Here is a 17,666-nt window from a genome sequence, read left to right on the forward strand (position 1 = left end):
CTGATACATGCTAAAGCTGGAAAGCCACTACTACAGACTCCTCACATGCCAACATTCAAGCAGGCTTTTTTTTTAAGTTTTTATTTATTCATTTTTAGATAGGGAGAAAGGGGTAAGGAACAGGAAGCATCAACTCCCATATGTGCCTTGACCAGGCAAGCCCAGGGTTTTGAACTGGCGACCTCAGTGTTCCAGGTCAACACCTTACCCACCGTGCCACCACCAGTCAGGCTAAAGCAGGCATTCTTAACCTGAAGCTGTGAACTCCTTGAAGTCAAAGGCAAGTGTACATATTCCTGGGGAGCAGCTGCACAGCTGTCAGCATCCTAAAAGGGATACTGGAACCTAGAAACACAGGTACCACGACTTTGAGTCATCCAATTCAGCAGAATTCACTTCTGCAAATAAACACCAAGCCAAAATTTTCTCTAAGCCCTTTAATATTCACTTAAAACAGCTGAGGCACAAGCAATAATAAAACTGCATTTGTTACAAGAAAAAAATTTTGTGTTATCTGCATGATATACCAATTAACTCAGTCTCTTTTCTGCAATAACATTAACACACTCTGGTCCATACGTTGAGTCAACAGGATTAGAAAGGCAGGCCAACTGCCTGCTTGCCTACTAGCACACTGTACTGGGTTTTATGTGATAGGGAGAATGAAAGGGCAAGTTCTGTTACTGGAACAGCAATGCTACCACCAGGTGAGCCTGTTTTAAATGCTCTTTCACTTTGCCCAAGCAGCATGCCAATGTGGACTTCCATTTCCAGAGATTCCAGCCCACATGTGCAACAGAGGAACATGGGAACACTGCAGTTCTCAGTACTAGTCTTGGGTCAGCATCAATGTGACTGACTGCCAGGTTCCAGGAAAGTGTTTGGCAATTACGCATGGGGGGGGGAAAATGTATTTTACCTATGACAGCTAGCTTTCAAAAGTAGTACAATGCCCTGGCCGGTTGGCTCAGTGGTAGAGCGTCGGCCTGGCATGCAAAAGTCCCGGGTTCGATTCCCGGCCAGCACCCATCTGCTTCTCCACCCCTCCCCATCTCCTTCCTCTGTCTCTCTCTTCCCCTCCCGCAGCCAAGGCTCCATTGGAGCAAAGATGGCCCAGGCGCTGGGGATGGCTCCTTGGCCTCTGCCCCAGGCGCTAGAGTGGCTCTGGTCACAACAGAGCGACGCCCCGGAGGGGCAGATCATCGCCCCCTGGTGGGCAGAGCGTCGCCCCCTGGTGGGCGTGCCAGGTGGATCCCAGTCGGGTGCATGCGGGAGTCTGTCTGACTGTCTCTCCCCGTTTCCAGCTTCAGAAAAATACAAAAAAAAAAAAAAAAAAAAAAGTAGTACAGTATCTACTTTTAGAGCACCAAAGGTGTCATTTACATAAGAAAATGCACTCAATACCCAGGCCAGATTGCTCGGCTGATTAGAGCATTGTCCTGAAACACAGAGGTTCGATCCTTGGTCAGGGTACATCCGGTAACAGATCAATGTTCCTGTTCCCCACCACTACCTTCCTGTCTCTAAAATCAATAAAGCAGTCCCTGGCCGGTTGGCTCAGCGGTAGAGCGGCGGCCTGGCGTGCGGGGGACCCGGGTTCAATTCCTGGCCAGGGCACATAGGAGAAGCACCCATTTGCTTCTCCACCCCCTCCCCTTCCTCTCTGTCTCTCTCTTCCCCTCCCGCAGCCAGGGCTCCATTGGAGCAAGGATGGCCCGGGCGCTGGGGATGGCTCCTTGGCCTCTGCCCCAGGCGCTAGAGTGGCTCTGGTCGCGGCAGAGCGACGCCCCAGAGGGGCAGAGCATCGCCCCCTGGGGGGCAGAGCGTCGCCCCTGGTGGGCGTGCTGAGTGGATCCTGGTCGGGCGCATGCGGGAGTCTGTCTGTCTCTCCCCGTTTCCAGCTTCAGAAAAATACAAAAAAAAAAAAAAAAGAAAATCAATAAAGCAACAACAAAAATGCAGCTGGTTGAATTTTCTCTAAAGTGGAGACACCACAGCCTTCTCAGCAAGCTCGGCATCAAAGCCTTATTTCTCAGTAAATCCAGTGATACCCAGCGCAGACGCACTGCAGTTCTTCAAGGAATATTCTTCATACCCTCCAGGATCTAAGGTGACCCCTCCGCCCTCCAGCCAGTCCTGTCCTCTCTGGGCCCATTCTCTTGTTCTTTTCCCACCTATATTCCGTCCTACCCTGTGTTCATTCTTCCCTTCCTTTGGATGGCCCTGTCCTGAATGCTCTTGTCTGGGTGGGAGCAAGATAAAAGACTGCTTTCAATTACTGACCAATCACCACCACCCTCATTTGGATTTGGGATCCTATTAGTAAAACCGACTAAACAGCATGTTTGTATTGGTCACCCCTCCACTACCCACAAAAAGCATGCGGGGCCTGACCTGTGGTGGCGCAGTGGATAAAGCATCGACCTGGAAATGCTGAGGTCGCTGGTTCAAAACCCTGGGTTTGCCTGGTCAAGGCACATATGGGAGTTGATGCTCCAGCACCTCCCCCCTGTCTCTCTCTCTCTCCCCCTCTCTCTCTCCTCTCTAAAATCAATAAAATAAAAAATTAAAATTTTTAAAAAAATAAAAATAAAAAAAAAAGCATGCGGAATATAACCAAAAAAAGCACTGTTTGAGGGTTCAGGATCACAAACCGGGGGAAGGAGTCATTAAATGTGAGTCACCTAATCCTAATTTTATAAATGAGAATACTGAAGTTCAGAGATGCAGTGTGACTTGTCCAAAGCTGTGTGCTCTCCAAAGACAGAAACTAGAACTGTATTTCAAACCCTTTCCACTACACTACAGCTACCACGAAACCCAAGGTCAAGGTAAAGTATGTACATAAAATAAAAAGCCTAGCACACATAGCAAAAGACTTGGGGCTCTCTCTACAGATTTTCAGACAGAATGAAGGCGACCTGTACAATGAGAAATGTGATTCAGTTAATAGATGCTACCAAGATCCTCACTCTCACGTCTGACCATGAATGGGTGGCTGCAGAAATGTCACTATTCTGAGAATAAGAGGTCCTGTTATCTCCAGACTTTACAAGTCTCCAGCCACAGGCTTCCTTATTCTCATCATAACAAGATACATGAATCAGACTGAAAGATTGAGAAAGTACATCAGGATAAAAACAATGAAACATGTTTACAAATCTATCACATCAGTCACTTAAAGGTTAAGTTTCAGATTTACAAGAGCAGTGACAGAACCACATGATTTCAGTGAAAATCAACGTTATCCCTTTTTTAAAAAAGTATTTTCAGAAATACTAAGTAAATCAGGCAAGCATGCAAAATGCAGAGAATAAAAAAATGCAAGGCCTGATTGGCCCTCCGGAGACGTTTGGATTTCATGATGCTGAACACAACCAAACAAATGAGAAGCTGAAAGGGACACTTGTCTGAATCAGCAGACCAATTCCCTCATTCTGTAAATGAGGAAAGCAGCAGGCATTAATGACAAAGCTCAGCAGCCAGTTAGGGGTACACAGACCCATTTCCCCGTGCTATTTTTACTACATGTATCTAAAACATCAGGGGAGAAATATCCAGAGCACATTAAATCGGAACGTTCCAAACTGATACGCAGGGCAGATAAAGTTACCACAGCACAATAGCACATCTCACATAGCTAAGAGAATAAATGCAAGGAAATGATCACAAAGATTTTAATACCCAGTTTTGATAAACAAAGTCAGGTTCCCATCCAATTTCCCGATGTGCAGCAAAATGTACTAGCTTAAAAAATGTGCATTTCTCAGCCTTCCCCTTTTTCTGCCTTTCAAAACTGAGCACTGGATGTTTCTGATGTACATAATATGATGTTATATGTACATTTTAATTACACGTTAGGAATAAACAAAATCTATATTTTGGTAACTCATAGTGTATTTATAAAATGAATAGCTCTATTAAAATACACTCTTCACTGGGAAAAATAAATACAAGACAAAGGATCTACACAAAGTAAAATGAACTTTGGTAGACATGAGTGCAGGACAGACCAGTGAACATATCTGCCTTTATTTCCCCAGAGCTGCTCATCTTCCAAGTTAAGATTTTTAAAGTATTTTTAATTGAGATTATTATGTTGACATTTCTTTCTTATTCCACATCATCTTCAGCCAAGCTCTGAGCACTCACAATTCTCTGAAAGAAAAAAATTTTTGACTCTTACAAAGTATAAACATTTAATCAGGCTTCTAAGTTCAACAAAAACACCTTTTGCATAAAAAGAAACAAATCTTGCTAAATATTAAGTATGTTAACACATTATCATCTAATATAATGATCATAACTATTGTCAGTTTCACTTTAAAATTAAAATGAATAAAGGAGGCCCTGGCCAGTTGGCTCAGCGGTAGAGCGTCGGCCTGGCGTGCGGGGGACCCAGGTTGATTCCCGGCCAAAGCACATAGGAGAGGCGCCCATTTGTTTCTCCAACCCCCCCCCCTTCCTCTCCGTCTCTCTCTTCCCCTCCCGCAGCCCGGGCTCCATTGGAGCAAAGATGGCCCAGGCGCTGGGGATGGCTCCTTGGCCTCTGCCCCAGGCGCTGGAGTGGCTCTGGTGCGGCAGAGCGACGCCCCGGAGGGGCAGAGCATCGCCCCCTGGTGGGCAGGGCATCGCCCCTGGTGGGCGTGCCAGGTGGATCCCGGGCGCATGCGGGAGTCTGTCTCTCCCCGTTTCCAGCTTCAGAAAAATAAAATGAATAAAGAAAGAATACCATTACATTGTGCTACATGTTAGCCAATTACATAACTAAAACCAAAATGAATTCAAGAGCTCTTTTCACGCCTATGTAAACTAAAAACACTGATTAGGGCCAAGAATACTGATCCTTTTATGCTCCAAACATTTCCCTTATGGCCTGGAAATGCTTAAAATCATTATATGAAGAAGGAATACAGTATTCTCAAATTGGCATTTTGAAGACACTTCCAGATATGAGAAGTTAATTGAGTAAAAAAAGGTTGTCTTTATAGAGAGGAATTCAGGCTTTACCCTGAATTCATCCACATTTCAAGACATCACCCTCAGGTCAACCTCCCAAAAGGTCTACACTATGCTGCTTTTCAATGTGCAAATAATGTTAAACAGAGGATTCTGGTAACAAACTGGGAACCACATGAGTCTAAATAAAAAAGATTAAGACCAAGTCCTTGGTTTTTTAACTCCTGTTCCTAAATACTTGGGATCTGCCGCCCTGGCTGGATATCTCAGTTGCTTAGAGCATCATCCCTGAGCACAGAGGTTGCTGGTTTGAACCTCAGTAAGGGCACATACAGGAACAGACTGTTTCTGTCTCTGTCTCTCTCTCCCCCTTCCTTTCTCTTTATAATCCATAAAAATAAACATTAAAAAAAAAGTATTTGGGGCCTGCCCTTTCTCTAGTCCCTTTCCAATACAGTGAAGTAAAGATCAGTTTATAGAATTAACCAGTCACTTTACTAATTTTTAATTACACCAAATGTGGAAATTAACATGTTACAGTCAAGCTATTTCAAAAAGGAGGTTCACTTGGTGTCCTTGGGAAAGGAGTAAAAATGAACAGAATGCATTTTGAATTAACTCTTACCATGGATCACTGTGTATAACCACGGTGCCAGTCTGCAAAAGAGTTAACCTCCCTGATGTTATATGAAGATTCTAAGACCAAGGTTCAATAAACACTGGTGTATACAAATGGTATTTTGCCCTATTAAACAGGAATTTAGGGATGTAGTCAAATAATTAGAAACTCAAAGGTACACTGCTAGAACCGAGGTACTGGGGCCTTTACACAAGTGAGGGCAGAGGGGTCCAGGATCCTTTATAGCCTAAGTTCCAGGGCAGGGCACCTTGGCTCCCTTTTCTCTGCCATGCCACTGACCTCAATGCATGTTCTCACAAGAGAAGGCAGAAAGCTAGTTTTAGAGAGTAGCTGAGAGTGGTCTGAGAGTGGGGGTTTGAATACTCCTGCTGAGACAGCTCTCAGAGACAGTTACTGACCCACCTCGAGGGCACCGTCACTACCTTATATGCCCAGTTCTCTGCATGTTTTCCCATTAGGGAAGAAAAGTTCAAGCACTGTTATCTCAAGTACTACTGTCATTATATGGATGAGCTACAAGACTACCATTTCACTAGGCTCATTTTTAAATGCTAATGTCCCTAAACATTTAATTTTCAGATTCTATTTTTATTTCTAACATTTTATTCTTACCTGACTAATTGTTGGAAGCTTAGTCAGAAGCATCTGGAACACAGGTGGTGGGAGAGTCTGCTGTAATACTTGCAGCAGTTGCTGCGGCTGGCCACACACGGCAATTGCATTGGTCAGATGGTCTACACCCTTCTCATATTCACCTGGAAGGTTGACATAAAAATAACACATAACCTGAAAAGTCTCTGCCTTTGTCAAAAATTCTACTCTAAAGTCCTCGCTGTATCTCTAAGTGATACTGACCAAAAACATTATGCAAGTAAAAACTTGGAAATAATCTATAGGACACTGATATAATTGAATATTATAAAGCCATTAACAAGGGTGAATCAGATTATATTCACTTATAAGTATCTCCAATACACACATAAAAGGGGAAAATAAAGGTGCAGAGATGTCCAAGTACTATATATTTCTATTTATATACTCAGAATATTTCTGAAAGAATACATAAGAAACTGCCTGACCTGTAGTGGTGCAGTGAATAGGTGTCAACCTGGAATGCTGAGGTCACTGGTTCAAAGCCCTGGTTCACTTTAAACTAATCACTTGTACTATTTGAATGTTACTATATTCAAGTTCAAAAGAAAAGAAATGTTAAGTGACACTATAGGCAAAATGGTCACACTAATACAGGTGGTAGGAAGAAGCAGGTAACAAAACAGTAATTAACTAGCAGGATTTATTTTTTTTATTTACCTGCAAATTTCTTGCAATAGATATACTAATTTATTTTTTTTTTAATTTATTTTAGAGAGGAGAGGGAGAGACAGAGGAGAGACAGAAGGGGGGGAGGAGCTGGAAGCATCAACTCCCATATGTGCCTTGACCAGGCAAGCCCAGGGTTTCGAACCGGCGACCTCAGCATTTCCAGGTTGACGTTTTTTTATCCACTGCGCCACCACAGGTCAGGCTAGATGTACTAATTTTGAAAGAAAAATATTACTTAAGGTATATACAGTAGTTTTTGAAGGTTCACTTAACTGAATAAGGACTTGTCAGGTGGTACTTCAGTTAATTCCATCTGAAATCTAACTCCAGAGATTGTCCCAAATTCTGGGAGCAAATCGATGTTACACTATTAAATATGGTTTCGAGCCTGACCAGGTGGTGGCGAAGTGGATAGAGCATCAAACTGGGACATAGAGGACCCAGATTCAAAACCCCGAGGTCGCCAACTTGAGTGTGGGTTCGTCTGGTTTGAGCAAGGCTCACCAGCTTGAGGCCAAGGTCACTGGCTTAAGCAGGGCGTCACTCAGTCTGCTGTAGCAGCCCCCACCCGTCAAATCACATGTGAGAAAGCAATCAATGAACAATTAAGGAGCAACAACAAAGAATTGATGCTCCTCATCTCTCCCTCTTCTTGCCTGTCTGTCCCTATCTGTCCCTCTCTGTCTATCATATACATAAACAAAAATAATATATGGTTTCAAGTTAAGTGTTCTATACAAGATAACTTTTCCATGCAGGAAATCTTTTTAATGTACACTATTAAAAATCATGTACTGCCTGACCAGGCAGTGGCACAGTGGATAGAACGTCAGACTGGGATGCGAAGGACCCAGGTTCGAGACCCCGAGGTCGCCAGCTTGAGAGCGGGCTCATCTGGTTTGAGCAAAGCTCACCAGCTTGGACCCAGGTCCCTGGCTCGAGCAAGGGGTTACACGGTCTGCTGTAGCCCCACAGTCAAGGCACATGTGAGAAAGCAATCAATGAACAACTAAGGTGTCGCAACAAAAAACTAATGATTGATGCTTCTCATCTCTCTCCGTTCCTGTCAGCCTGTCCCTGTCTATCCCTATCTCTGACTCTGTAAATAAAAAATAAAGACATTTTTAAAAATGTACTGAAGTGCCTGACCTGTGGTGGCGCAGTGGATAAAAAACGGCGACCTGGAACGCTGAGGTTGCCGGTTTGAAACCCCAGGCTTGCCTGGTCAAGGCATATATGGGAGTTCATGCTTCCTGAACCTACCCCACCCCCACCCTGTCTCTGTCTCTCCTCTCTGAAATGAAAAAAAAAAAAAAAATGTACTGAAGTTTGTTTGTTTTTTTAAGACATTTTTAGAGCAGTTTAAAAGTTCACAGTAGGCCCTGGCCGGTTGGCTCAGTGGTAGAGCGTCGGCCTGGCATACAAAAGTCCCGGGTTCGATTCCCGGCCAGGGCACACAGGAGAAGCACCCATCTGCTTCTCCACCCCTCCCCCTCTCCTTCCTCTGTCTCTCTCTTCCCCTCCCGCAGCCAAGGCTCCACTGGAGCAAAGATGGCCCGGGCGCTGGGGATGGCTCCTTGGCCTCTGCCCCAGGCGCTAGAGTGGCTCTGGTCACGGCAGAGCGACGCCCCAGAGGGGCAGAGCATCGCCCCCTGGTGGGCAGAGCGTCGCCCCCTGGTGGGCGTGCCGAGTGGATCCCGGTCGGGCGCATGTGGGAGTCTGTCTGACTGTCTCTCCCCGTCTCCAGCTTCGGATAAAAGTTCACAGTAAAAGTTAGGGGGAAACATTTGATTTTACATTGGAGATGCTAAAGGACAAATTCAACAAATGTGGCCACATGCTATATGCCGACATCAAGATGGAGAATGGGAAGTCCAAGGGGTGCGGTGTGGTTAAGTTTGAGTAGCCAGAGGTGGTGGAGAGAGCCTGCTGGATGATGAATGGGATGAAGCTGAGTGGCCAAGAGATTGATGTTCGAATCGATAGAAATGCTTAGGCAAGTTCCTTTTTTAAAACATCGATACCAGACCTCTGAATTTGTATTTTTTCTTGTTAACCATTTTAATTTGTTGGCTGATATATAAAATGTTTAAAAAATTAAAAAAAAAAAAAAGAATTGAGGGGAAAGTACAGAGTTTCTTAAAAAAAGAAAAAAAAAAACCGCTACAAAGAGGAATTAAAAATGAAAAATCTAAAATCAAAGACTTGGTCTTCTGAATGGGATTGAACTCCTATCAAGGGACTCAACAATGGCTCCACTGACTTGAAATCTGGATGCCACTTGGCAACTAAATACTCATGTAGGCAATCAAGGAGATTATTACATGGTTGCCAAGAGACATTTTTTTTTAAGTGAGAGAGACAGAGATAGAGAGAGAGAAGTGGGGGGGGGGGGACAGAACAGACAGAAAGGGAGAGAGATGAGAAGCATCAACTCCTTGTTGCGACACCTTAGTTGTTCACTGTTTTCTCATACACCTTGATGAGCAGTGGTGGGGTGGGGGCCTCCAACCAAGCCAGCGACCCTGCACTCAAGCTGGTGAGCCCTTGCTCAAGCTGGATGAGCCTATGCTCAAGCCAGTGACCTCGGGGTTTCGAACCTGGGTCTTCAGCATCTGAGGCAGATGCCCTATCCACTGCGCAACTCAGTGCCTGGTCAGGATAAAATTTTTGTTAGTCTAAATAGATATCTTTATAAGCATAAGAATAAAATTCACTTGAGAATTTGCATGAATTAAAATATTACAATCTAGCCTGACTAGGCGGTGGCACAGTGGATAGAGCGTCAGACTGGGATAACAAGGACCCAGGTTCGAGACCCCTGAGGTCGCCAGCTTGAGTGCGGGCTCATCTGGCTTGAGCAAAGCTCACCACTTAGATCCAAGGTCGCTGGCTCGAGCAAGGGGTTACTCGGTCTGCTGAAGGCCCACCGTCAAGGCACATATGAGAAAGCAATCAATGAATAATTAAGGTGTCGCAATGCACAAAGAAAAACTAATGATAGATGCTTCTCATCTCTCCATTCCTGTCTGTCTGTCGCTGTCTATCCCTCTCTCTGACTCTGTCTCTGTAAAAAAAAAAAAAATACAATCTAGTCTTGGCCAGATAATTCAGCTGGTTAGAGCCCTGGTCGGCAAACTGGCTCACGAGCCACATGCAGTCTTTGGCCCAGTGGTCCCCAACCCCCAGGCCATTAACCGGTACAGGACCGTGGGCCATTTGGTATCAGTCCGCAGAGAAAGAATAAATAACTTACATTATTTCCGTTTTATTTATATTTAAGTCTGAACGATGTTTTATTTTTAAAAAATGACCCGATTCCCTCTGTTACATCCGTCTAAGACTCACACTTGACACTTGTCTCGTAAGTTCGACAATTATATTTAAAAATACCACAGTTTTTGGCCCTGGCTGGTTGGCTCAGTGGTAGAACTTCGGCCTGGCGTGCAGAAGTCCTGGGTTCGATTTCTGGCCAGGGCACACAGGAGAAGCGCCCATCTGCTTCTCCACCCCTCCCCCCCTCCCCCTCTCCTTCCTCTCTGTCTCTCTTCCCCTCCCGCAGCCAAGGCTCCATTGGAGCAAAGATGGCCCGGCCTCTGCCCCAGGCGCTAGAGTGGCTCTGGTCACAACAGAGCGAAGCCCTGGAGGGGCAGAGCATCGCCCCCTGGTGGGCGTGCCGGGTGGATCCCAGTCGGGCGCATGCGGGAGTCTGTCTGACTATCTCTCCCCATTTCCGGCTTCAGAAAAATACAAAGAAAAAATATATATAAAAAAAAAATACCACAGTTTTTATGCCAGTCGCATAATTTTATTTTATGCATTTTTCCATCCCACCCTAAAGGCCGGACTGTAAAAATATTTTCTGACATTAAACCGGTCCGTGGCCCAAAAAAGGTTGGGGACCACTGCTTTGGCCCCTTGAGTGTGGCTCTTCCATAAAATAACACGTGTGGGTGCTACCTCGATAAGGAATGTACCTACCTATATAGTTTTAAAAATTTGGCTCTCAAAAGAAATTTCAATCGTACTGTTGATATTTGGCTCTGTTGACTAATGAGTTTGCAGACCACTGGGTTAGAGCATCGTCTCGAAGTGCAGAGGTTGCCAGTTCGATCCGTGGTCAGGACACATATAGGAACCAATTCATGTTCCTGCTGTCTCTTGTGAAAAATCAATTTAAAAAATAAAATAAAATACTACAATCTAGGCTGTGTTGGCACAGTTGATAAAGTGTCAACCTGGAATGCTGGGATGCCAGTTTGAAATACCAGGCTTGCCTGGTCAAGGCATATTTCTCTCCCTAAAATCAGTAAAATCTTTCTTTCTTTTTTTTTAATTTTTTTATTTTTCTGAAGCTGGAAACGGGGAGAGACAGTCAGACAGACTCCCGCATGCGCCCGACCGGGATCCACCTGGCACGCCCACCAGGGGGCGATGCTCTGCCCCTCCGGGGCGTCGCTCTGCCGTGACCAGAGCCACTCTAGCGCCTGGGGCAGAGGCCAAGGAGCCATCCCCAGCGCCCGGGCCATCTTTGCTCCAATGGAGCCTTGGCTGCGGGAGGGGAAGAGAGAGACAGAGAGGAAGGGGGGGGGGGGGGTGGAGAAGCAAATGGGCGCTTCTCCTATGTGCCCTGGCCTGGAATCGAACCCGGGTCCCCCCGCACGCCAGGCCGACGCTCTACCGCCGAGCCAACCGGCCAGGGCCAGTAAAATCTTTCTTAAATATTCCAACCTATATCTTTAAACACAGATAATAAAGACACCTCCTAATACTTCCAAACACACAGCAAACTGTTTGTGAACAACCACAGCAACCCAGTGCAGTTGAAACCACTTCCTCTCTGCACTTGCAACTTGATCTCAGTCACACATGAGATGAGCTCTTACTGGGGTAAAAGAATATGTTAATAGAAGATGTCTGGATAAAGGAGACCTTGTCAAGCAATGAAGTTCGCTGTCCAAATTGCTTATGCTTTCACCTGGCTTACTTTGATATTGACTTTTACCTAAAGACTCATAGTTACTTCACTTAAGCTGTTTATTGCTTGCTGTATGTGCCTTGACTGGGCAAGCCCAGGGTTTCGACTGGTGACCTCAGCATTTCAGACCAATGCTCTATCCACTGCACCACCAGAGGCCAGGCCCATCTGTGTTTTTTACCTCTGGCTGGCATGGTAATTTCCATAAGAAAGGAAGCTTGGCAGCTGAATTAAGTATTTCTCCGGGTATGTTGCGGTCAAGTGTGGAATACGAACTTTGAAAAAAAACTCCCAAGCCCTGGCTGGTTGGCTCAGTGGTAGAGCGTCGGCCTGGCGTGCAGGAGTCCCAGGTCCAATTCCCGGCCAGGGCACACAGGAGAAGCGCCCATCTGCTTCTCCACCCCTCCCCCTCTCCTTTCTCTCTGTCTCTCTCTTCCCCTTCCACAGCCAAGGCTCCACTGGAGCAAAGTTGGCCCGGGCGCTGAGGATGGCTCCATGGCCTCTGCCTCAGGCGCTAGAATGGCCCTGGTTGCAAGAAAGCGACGCCCCAGATGGGCAGAGCATCGCCCCCTGGTGGGCATGCCGGGTGGATCCCGGTCGGGTGCATGAGGGAGTCTGTCTGACTGCCTCCCTGTTTCTAACTTCAGAAAAATACAAATAAAAAAAAAAAGCCACCTCCATTTCCCTGCCTCTCATTAACCTGTCCCCATCACTGTGGGTAACTTTCCTACTCAATTTGGATCTAACAGCTCAAACCACATAGACAGACAGTCCTACTGCATGAATCTTGAAGACAATCCAAATGTATGTAATTAGGAGTACCCTATATTCTACCTTAAAATTAGCAAATTAACTTAAAATGCTTCTATTTTGGGGGTTCTAGTAGAAGAAAATTTTGATAATATAGACTCTTTATGAGCATGAAGAACATCTACCTGAGAACGTTTGCATGAATTGAAATACAGTGATGCCTTGACACACGAGTTCAATTCATTTCATAGCCAAGCTCGTGGCTCAGTTTGCTCGTGTGTCGAATCAAATTTCCCCATTTAAATTAATGGAATGCAATTAATCCGTTCCAGCCCCCAAAACCTACAGAAATTTTTTGTTTCATATGCTTTTAAATAAAAAAATGTACTTTATAAATAATAAATATATATTTACACATAATAAGAGAGAATGTAAAGAAATGAACTGGTTTATGAAGTATATTTACCTTCAAGGTCAGGCAAAGACGCTGGCCGAGAGGAAGGAGATTGGTGAAGGAGGTTTTCATTTCCTGCGCTACCACTTTTTTTTTTTTTTTTTTTTTACAGAGACAGAGAGAGTGTCAGAAAGAGGGATAGACAGGGACAGACAGACAGGAAGGAAGAGATGAGAAGCATCATTCCTTAGTTTTTCATTGCACATTGCAACACCTTAGTTGTTTATTGATTGCTTTCTCCTATGTGCCTTGAACATGGGCCTTCAGCAGACCGAGTAACCTCTTGCTCGAGCCAGCGACCTTCGGTCCAAGCTGGTGAGCTTCTGCTCAAACCAGATGAGCCCGCGCTCAAGCTGGCGACCTTGGGGTCTCGAACCTGGGTCCTCTGAATCCCAGTCCAATGCTCTATCCACTGCGCCATCGCCTGGTCAGGCTCGTGCGCTACCACTTAACATAACTTACTCTCTACACATTTAACACTACATTTAATTGCAAAGTTTAACTTACACACCATGTATGATATGTAATGTTATTGCTAAACTTAATTGCTATTTTTTTTACTTTGTTTAATAATCATTTTCTACACTGACTTTTGGCTTTTTCACCACACTTGCCTGGCTTTCACTTAGAGGCCATTTCAACAAAAACCTTCCCATGGAAGTTTGTTTCTTTCTCCCTTTTAGAACGTTCGGCAGGCCATCTATTGGAGGGTAGCAGAAGCTCATGTTTCAAATATCTGCTCATGACTTACAGCAAAAAATCTCGTGAGTGACTGCTTGTCTCTCAAACTGCTCGTGATTTCAAGTGCTCATGTGTCAAGGTACCACTATACTACGATTTGGCCCTGGCCAGTTGGCTCAGTGGATAGTATGGACATCCGACATTCAATTCCCAGACAAGGCACACAGGAGAGGTGAACATTTGTTTCTCTCCTCCTCTCCCTTCTCTCCCTCTTCCCCTCCCCGCATCCAATGGCACCATTGGTTTGAGCGTTGGCCCCAGGCACTGAGGATAGCTTGCTGTAGCTTCAACCTCATGAGCTAAAAATTGCTCAGTTGAGCTCTGGCCAGTTGGCTCTGTGGTAGAGCATCAACCCAAAATGTGGAAGTCCTGGGTTTAATTTCTGGTCAGGGCACATAGGAGAGGGGACCATCTGTTTCTCCACCCCTGCCCTTCTCTTTTCCTCCTGCAGCCATGGCTCAAGTGGTTCAAGTCAAGTTGGCCCCAGACACTGAGGATGGCTCCATGGCCTCTGCCTCAGGCACTGGAATAGCTCAGTTGCCAAGCAATGGAGCAGCTGTGCACACAGGCAGAGCATTGTCTGGTAGGGGGCTTGCTGAGTGACTCTCTGCCTCCCCTCTTTTCAAAAGAAGCAATTCCAGTGTTGTATAAATACCAGAGTGCATTACTTACACACACCAAGGTGGTTTTAGATTTATTCATTTTAAAAAGGAAAGAAAGAGGCCCTGGCCGGTTGGCTCAGTGGTAGAGCGTCTGCATGGCGTGCAGGAGTCCCGGGTTCAATTCCCAGCCAGTTGTTATTTTATACAACTGGCAGTGGAGATTTCACAGGAGAAGCGCCCATCTGCTTCTCCACCCCTCCCCCTATCCTTCCTCTCTGTCTCTCTCTTCCCCTCCCGCAGCCTAGGCTCCATTGGAGCAAAAGATGGCCCGGGCGCTGGGGATGGCTCCTTGGCCTCTGCCCCAGGCGCTAGAGTGGCTCTGGTCTCGACAGAGCAACCCCCCAGATGGGCAGAGCGTCGCCCCCTGGTGGGCGTGCGTGCCCGGTTGGATCCCGGTCGGGCGCATGCGGGAGTCTGATTGCCTCCCCGTTTCCAGCTTCAGAAAAATAAATTAAAAAAAAAAGAAAAAAAAAAAAGGAAAGAAAGGGGAAAGAGGAAAGAGAGAGAGAGAGGAGAGATAAAGAGAGAAAGGAGAGAGACAGAGGAGAGAGAGAAGGGGGAGGAGCAGGAAGCATCAACTCCCTAAGTGCCTTGACCAGGCAAGCCCAGGGTTTCAAACCAATGACCCCAGCATTCCAGGTTGATGCTTTACCCACTGCGCCACCACAGGACAAGCACACCTAGCTGGTACAGCCTGTTATACATACCTCCTGGGCTATAGACCTGTGCAGTATGTTATGTACTGTACACTGTAGGCAACTGTAACACAGGGGTAAGAATTTGTGTAAACACAGAAAGTTACTGTTATTTTATACAACTGGCAGTGGAGATTTCATAAGGGAGAAAAACAAAAATTTAATTACCAGTATACCTCCTGTATACCTGAGAGACCAAGGAAAACTGAGAACCTCATCAAAATGGCTAAAGCCACCACTTTAAACATTAAATACCCTTTTCAGCAGAAGTCAGATGATGGTGGGGGAGTCAGTTATGGGAGGTGACCAGGAAAAGCACAGCAAACAAGGGTAAGATTGTTATAAACTGAAGTCATTGTCTTCTGCATTGATAAGGGTTTCTAGAGATAAAATCACCCCTCTTCCCAGTACAAGGGAGACACCTTTACAAAGAGATTTCCCTCACAAATGTCAATGTTTTCTATAAAGAGCAACTTCTAGCTTTTCAGTTTCTCCCATGTTTACGGTTCTTAAAAATTATCTAGCTTAAAAAAAAAATTATTTAGCCTAAAATAATCCTACAACAAAGAGACATTTGCTGATAAATCCTATTCCCCACAGAGTACACCAGGCATGACAACAAACATGTGAGTAATGAATTGCCCTACATAATGACATTACAACAGCTACAAAGTCACTAGGCAACAGGAATTTTTCAGCTCCATTACAATCTTTAGGGACCAGTTTGTATATGCAGTCCATCCTTGACCAGAACGTCATTATTTGATGACAACGCATGACTGTATTTAGATAGAAGTTACAAAAACTTTTTAAGAAAAAGCTCTATTTTCCTACTGAGCCCTGGCTGGAGAGATCAGTTCATTGGCGCATAGTCCCAATACAGCAATGTTGTGTGTTTGATCTCCAGTGAGGGCACATACATGAACAATCAATGTTTCTGTCTTCTTTCCTTTATTCCCTCTAAAATCAATATATTGCCTGACTAGGCAGTGGCACAGTGGATAGAGCGTCAGACTGGGATGCGGAGGACCCAGGTTCGAGACCCTGAGGTCGCCAGCTTGAGCGCGGGCTCATCTGGTTTGAGCAAAAGCTCACCAGCTTGGACCCAAGGTTGCTGGCTTGAGCAAGGGGTTACTTGGTCTGCTGTAGCCCCCCAGTCAAGGCACATATGAGAAAGCAATCCATGAACAAATAAGGTGCCACAACGAAAAACTAATGGTTAATGCTTCTCATCTCTCTCCATTCCTGTCAGTCTGTCCTTATCTATACCTCTCTCAGTAAAAAAAATAAAATCAATATATTAAATTAAAAAAAAGAAAAGGGGCCCTGGTCGGTTGGCTCAGCGGTAGAGCATCGGCCTAGCGTGCGGAGGACCCGGGTTCGATTCCCAGCCAGGGCACACAAGAGAAGCACCCATTTGCTTCTCCACCCCTCCGCCGCGCCTTCCTCTCTGTCTCTCTCTTCCCCTCCCGCAGCCAAGGCTCCATTGGAGCAAAGATGGCCCGGGCGCTGGGGATGGCTCTGTGGCCTCTGCCCCAGGCGCTAGAGTGGCTCTGGTCGCAACATGGTGACGCCCAGGATGGGCAGAGTATCGCCCCCTGGTGGGCAGAGCATCGCCCCATGGTGGGCGTGCCGGGTGGATCCCGGTCGGGCGCATGCGGGAGTCTGTCTGACTGTCTATCCCTGTTTCCAGCTTCAGAAAAATGCAAAAAGAAAAAAGAAAAGAAAAAGAAACAGCTGTACTGAAACCAAATCTTTCGTTTTTTTTCAAGTTTATAGTGTCTTTTAGGAGATAACAGTAGGCCTCCTTAGACTGCCCCAGAGAGCACTGAGCAAGCTGGATCAGACTAGTCCCGGGGGTTCACCCAGGCACAGATAGCCAACAACTGACTGGGACGGGTGGCCAGAACCAAAAATTTGTCTCTGTCCAACATCTGTGTGCTGACTCATCCTCGTGGACAGTAGTCAGAAGCAAGGGATGCTGGACTCCTAGATCTTACCCAACCTGGAGTTTCCTTGTGCTCTCTCTCACCTTCCCCATTCCTACCTTAGATGCTTTGGTTCCAAGATTGTCCAATCACAACTCCTGAATTACAATACATAAACATGTACAGTTTCTCTTTACCCTCTGTTGGGCAGATAAAATATATTTTGTTAAAGATGGCGCTGCCCACGTGGAAGACATTGCCCAGGTGATGTTAATGTGTGTTGGGGGCGGGCTGTGGGCAGGCAGGATCCTTGTAGCCTGGGGCTTGGTTTTAGGACTAAGCCTTTCCTACCCTTTTTGATGTGGGGTGGTACAATCCCGTCATGTCTTTGATAAGTGACTTTGTATCAGAGACTTCCCTATTTTGTATATTGGATTGAAGGTTTTGATTTCTACACTATAAAACGGGAGCAGAACAGTAGCTTGCTCTCTTGGTTCCTGAGATTAGCATTACAGGAGAGAGAGCAGAGGGGAGAG

General features: G+C 45.7%; 1 protein-coding gene and 1 long non-coding RNA gene across 2 annotated transcripts in view; both read right to left on the minus strand.

The window, feature by feature from the left end:
• Window positions 1-422: 422 nt before the first annotated feature.
• The window catches only part of LOC136403662 (uncharacterized), a 40,640-nt gene continuing 23,396 nt past the window's right edge, over window positions 423-17,666 (minus strand). Inside the window, exon 2 of the long non-coding RNA XR_010751166.1 lies at window positions 423-1,030. This is a non-coding gene — a long non-coding RNA (uncharacterized lncRNA). The remainder of the gene's footprint in view (window positions 1,031-17,666) is intronic.
• The window catches only part of TOMM20 (translocase of outer mitochondrial membrane 20), a 37,955-nt gene continuing 22,538 nt past the window's right edge, over window positions 2,250-17,666 (minus strand). Inside the window, exons 4-6 of the mRNA XM_066382664.1 lie at window positions 6,212-6,354; window positions 2,618-4,158; window positions 2,250-2,394 (exon numbers count right to left, since the gene is read on the minus strand). Coding sequence (XP_066238761.1) covers window positions 4,114-4,158; window positions 6,212-6,354 — 188 coding nt within the window. The 3' untranslated portion in view covers window positions 2,250-2,394; window positions 2,618-4,113. The remainder of the gene's footprint in view (window positions 2,395-2,617; window positions 4,159-6,211; window positions 6,355-17,666) is intronic.

This window comes from Saccopteryx leptura, chromosome 1 (genome assembly GCF_036850995.1).
Source record: "Saccopteryx leptura isolate mSacLep1 chromosome 1, mSacLep1_pri_phased_curated, whole genome shotgun sequence".
In the NCBI taxonomy this organism is placed as follows: Eukaryota; Metazoa; Chordata; class Mammalia; order Chiroptera; family Emballonuridae; genus Saccopteryx; species Saccopteryx leptura.